Genomic DNA, 4,930 nt, shown 5'->3' on the forward strand with positions numbered 1-4,930 from the left:
TTTTTTAATTGATATCGTAATTTCAAAGGGTTCCATGTTTCGCCTGTAAAATGGTGTAAGTAAAAAATTTAATTCAAATAAAATCATTCCATTTTGCTTGGTTTTAAATTACCACTCAAATATTCAATCCAACTTTGAACAGATTCTGGTGGATCTGTTTCTTTAATATGTTTGAGTGCTTCGTCGAGCAGAACATCGCCGGTCGGCTGATCTGATTTTAAAATGAGTTTTCTAAAACATAGGAAGTTTGATAATTTAATATTGTAGATGTACATATTTTAAAGACGCAATTAATGACGACAATGCATTGAATTTCATTATGAAGCATGTAGTATACAAGGCATAGAAATGGCAAAAAATTTCGACTTTTAGAAAATGAATTGTGCATTTAGATGATTATTATTTTCTTTTACTGACGTGTTGTCACAGATATTTTTTAAGGCCAGCTTTGGCAATATATTGTTATATCAATAACAACTAAGGGTAACGATAACTGTCTATAATGATAACTATAAATAACGATAACTATCGATAACCATAACTTTCTATGCCGATAACTATCGATAACGAGAAACCATCGATAACGACAAATTATCGATGAGAACCAACTATCGATAACGAAAAACTATCAATAACGGTAAACTATCAATAATTATAGTTATCGATAAGGACAGCTATCAATAACGATAACTATCGATGTAAACTATAGTAAAAAATTACCGTTTTTATACGGTTTTTATAGAGATGTCATAACAATAACGTCCTTGATAACAGGCAAATAGATCTTACATACGATACCGATAATTACACTGACCAACAATATTTTGCGGCAGGGCTCTTAGATCTGATTCCTATAGGATTTCTTTCCTTAGATTAAGAATCTGCCCTTTAAATTATTCAATTCTTTCAGTATAAAAAGTAATTTTATCCCAAAAGTTAAAAAAAATGTAGTTTGTAAAAATTATCCAATATTTTTAAGTGGCCTTATTGTAGGGTTATTAGCCATTCAACGTAAGTCTCTAACTCTAACAACGATAACATAAAATACTTGCCAGATATGACAAAAGGTAAAATGTATGACCATTTTCCTGATTCGACGGAATAAAAAATCATATAAAAAACAGTGGTGCTGCATGCCGTTGTTAGAATTTTGTTGGCTGTGTTATAGATACGGTGACCATTCGTACCGATTTTGAGAAAATTGTTCCGCTGAATATTTTTTATTTTTCAGGACGTATAAGTGTCCCGATTTTTCGTATTTGTTCCGATTAAATTCCGATTTCCAGTGTTTTCTTTATTAGTTTAACTAAAGTCTTCCTACACTCTGGCCCAAAAAACAATTTTTCGTACAAACGTGGCAGCACTTTCTCTCTACTCTCGCTATATTGCAGTCATCATTCTGTAAATCAAACTCACAAAATTCGACAAAGTTTCATCAAAATTATGAGCTTTTTAATTAGATTTCTTTAGAAACATTCTGAGTATTCTGTTTTGTAGTCAATTCCATTTTATTGTAATAAAGTGCAAATTTTAAGTAGCTAGGACTTACCGTTCATTCTTGGTATTTTTTCTTTTGTGGAATGTGTTGCTCATTTTCTCCATACAAAAAATTGTCGAACATACTTTGTATGGAAGAAAATGCGCGAACAAAAATTTGCCAAAAATCTACGGTAAGTCCAAGTTATTTCGAATTTAGTTTAATGGGTTACAAAAACTGCATGATCAAAAAAAAATAAAAAATCTAAAAGTCTGATTACAAAGTTTAGAATTTTGATTAACATTTGTTAAAATTCAATGAATTTTTGTAAATGTTCTACGAAGTTTGAAACTATCATTTACATGTTTTTTTTTTAGATACTAAAACTTGCTAAAATGTGTGTATACAATTTTGCGATCATTTTTCAAATTTTTTCTCTTTGTTTCGCCTTAGATAAAACTGTATTAAAAATTTTGTGTCTTTTTAATCTAGAAACAAAATTGTATGCTCGGATTCAATGCTCTAGAAATGTCCCGATTTTTGTCCACTGAAATCTGGTCACCGTAGTTATAGATCAAGATCAGTGTAACAGCAACGATATCTATATCTATTTAATAATTATTAAAACAGTTCCGAAAACGCTCGAAACACCGATAACTATAGCTATTTTTTAATATAAATTAAATTTTTTACGTATCTTACATTATACATATTATATCAAAGTCTCTGGAGTACTTTGCATTTACTTTACCTGGAGCACAAGCTGCGTCGACGCATGCCTGTCTTCTCCATCATGACGCGACCGCGTAATCCAAGCTCAATAAGAATGCAACCACGTAGGCCGCTCGATATGCAATCATTCCAAAAGGATGTGTAGCCCTAAAAGAGAAGTAAATAAAAATAAATTTAATAAATTCAAAGACATGAAAAGTAGTGTAAACTGAACAATGACGAACAAATTCGTATACATACTAGTGTACTATGTACATACATTGAACCGTAACGGAAACAAGTAGAAAAGCCTAAGTTCGGTCGGTGCTGAGTATTAAATACACGGCGTACGTATTAAATACAGTTTTTCCACCTTTCCGAAAACTATCGTTACATGCAAAGCAGGGTAGGCTTTACCCCTATTTCAAACATCTTCGATAATATGTTCAGTTAGACTTTATGAGATAAACTTATACAATTATAAGGTACATAATAATGTTATTTCTTTTCACGAGATTGTTGTGAGTATCAACTTTGAGTATATTGACGCCCTTAAATTTCGAAATATCGAAATTTAGCCATTTCTGAAATTTACCGTTATATGAAAAATGGGAGTAATTTTGGACCGCGGTTACCAAGCTACACACATGTGGTGCTAAGTGGGCGGTGCCACGACCATTTTCAAAAAATTTGTTATAAATGTATTTTTTTATAAAAAATCATTGCAAACATCAATTTTGAATTAATTCGCTTCAGTAGTTACTGCTTTATCGAATATTTCGCATTTCTCTAAAGTACCGTTATATATACGGTGACCATCCGTTCTGTTTTTTGCAGGACCGTACTGTTATTTAAAGGTCCAAAATGTTCTGATTTTTTCCAAGTGTCCTGCCTTAGTTCCGCATTTTCTTCGATATTTTAAAATTAACTTTTCCTAATCGAAATAAAAGCAGTGTAAGTTGGTTTTGAAGGTTCAAATAGTCAATGCGTTCTAAATATTGTACGGATATGGACAATGGGTGACGAGAAATTGAAGACCAGCATCAAATATATCGATAACACTGTTCTACAAATTTTGTGGTAATCGCTTAAGAAAAAAAATATTTTCCAAGCCGATTTTCTCTTCAAACAAGCGTTTTCGTAATTTTTTTCGAAAAAAGTGTTTTTGGTACATTTCGGACCTATTCGTCAATGCCTCATGAAAAAATTATCCAATCAACATAAGCGACCTACAAAAATATATTACTTTGCCGATTTCCATGAAAATTATTAGTGTTACAACCGACCAAAATCAAAAAATTGAAATTTCAATCATTTTCTTTCTACAGTAAATGAAACTCTGATGAGAAATGTAGATGTTACGGAACACAATCTGCACAAAAAATATATATTTTTGCAAAGAGCCCATCAATACCTTTCGAACTGTTGGTCGTTTCATGAGATATTGCGGAATAACTGAAAAAGTACTAAAAATACGTTTTTCGAACAAATGTCGAAAACACTTCTTTGAAACCATGGGTATTTTTTCGTGTTCAACGACCCAAAGTTTGCCTAAAAAAATTTGCTTTACAGAGGTTCATATTTCGTGTAAAGTAATATGTAATATGCCTTGTTATAATTGTGTAAATATTCATTTATAAAAGACTAGCAATTACCCGGCGTGCTTCGCTGCGCCTTAAATGTATTTTTGTGTTGTAACTCTCCCCCTAAGCTCTTATGGCCTCATTTACAAAATATTTTTAAAGAACTTTATGAAGTTAGATTTAAAAAAATCGATCTATGAAGCATTGTTTATTTTTTTTTTGAGTTAATATATTTTCGAAGGTAATTAGAAAATATGTAAAGAACCGACTTTCTCTTGGAAATTTAATTTATAATCTTATAACTGGAGTCTACTATCGCACCCTTTCCTCAAACGTGTATTGATTCAATATTCAAATAACGTATATTTATATAATTTGAAAAAATCTCCCTACTATACAAATATGTACAGCAATATTAAATAATATTTTCAAATGTTGTGAGAGGGAGTAACAAAACAAAATTACTTTTAAGGCGCAGCGAAGCACGCCGGGTATTCGCTAGTGTCACATGAAATTAACTGAGCAAAGTACAATGAATAGCTGTTAAACAATGGCACCATCTACTTTAAATGAAACATACTTATTTTCGTGGGGGATACTCACACACCATATACTTTTCTATTGAAATTTTTCCTGAATTTTCCTAGCTATAAACCTCCAACGAATGCAAAACCGTGAAAATCGGTTCGTGCGTTCTGGAGTTATAGCGTCAGGAAGGAAAACCCTACTTATTTTTATATTAATTTTTATATTAAAGAAGATTAAAGAACTGTCCGCATTACTCAATTTTATTTTTCACTAAAACGGTATTCATGAATTTTTTAATTTTTTTTTTATTTGCTTCCGCATACTTTTGACATAACAGCTTTCATTTTATGCCGATATTAAACAAATACAGCCTAAGTTTACCCGGGTCCACGTCTTGGTCTGTATCTCGTGACCCAAGTCACCCAGCTATATGAAAAGTGCTCAATCTTAAAGCATTCATGAACAGCTTTCATTTGATACCCATATTAAACAAATACACCCAAGGTTACCCAGGTCCACGTTTTGGTCTATATCTCGAGACCCTAGTCACCCAGCTATTTGAAAAGTGCTCTATCTTAAAGCATTCATGAACAGCTTTAATTTGATACCCATATTAAACAAATACATCCTA

General features: G+C 31.7%; 1 protein-coding gene across 1 annotated transcript in view; it reads right to left on the reverse strand.

Annotated features, from left to right (window-relative positions):
* Positions 1 to 5: 5 nt before the first annotated feature.
* LOC118742065 (Golgi phosphoprotein 3 homolog sauron-like) overlaps positions 6 to 4,930 on the reverse strand; it is a gene marked incomplete at its 3' end in the record, with an annotated part of 15,414 nt that continues 10,489 nt past the window's right edge. The window contains exons 2-4 of the mRNA XM_036474033.1: positions 2,229 to 2,356; positions 113 to 231; positions 6 to 43 (exon numbers count right to left, since the gene is read on the reverse strand). Of these exons, the coding sequence (XP_036329926.1) occupies positions 6 to 43; positions 113 to 231; positions 2,229 to 2,356 (285 nt within the window). The remainder of the gene's footprint in view (positions 44 to 112; positions 232 to 2,228; positions 2,357 to 4,930) is intronic.

The sequence above is a fragment of the Rhagoletis pomonella genome, unplaced genomic scaffold (genome assembly GCF_013731165.1).
Source record: "Rhagoletis pomonella isolate Grant_MI unplaced genomic scaffold, Rhpom_1.0 Rhpom_scaffold_00006, whole genome shotgun sequence".
Classification (NCBI taxonomy): domain Eukaryota; kingdom Metazoa; phylum Arthropoda; class Insecta; order Diptera; family Tephritidae; genus Rhagoletis; species Rhagoletis pomonella.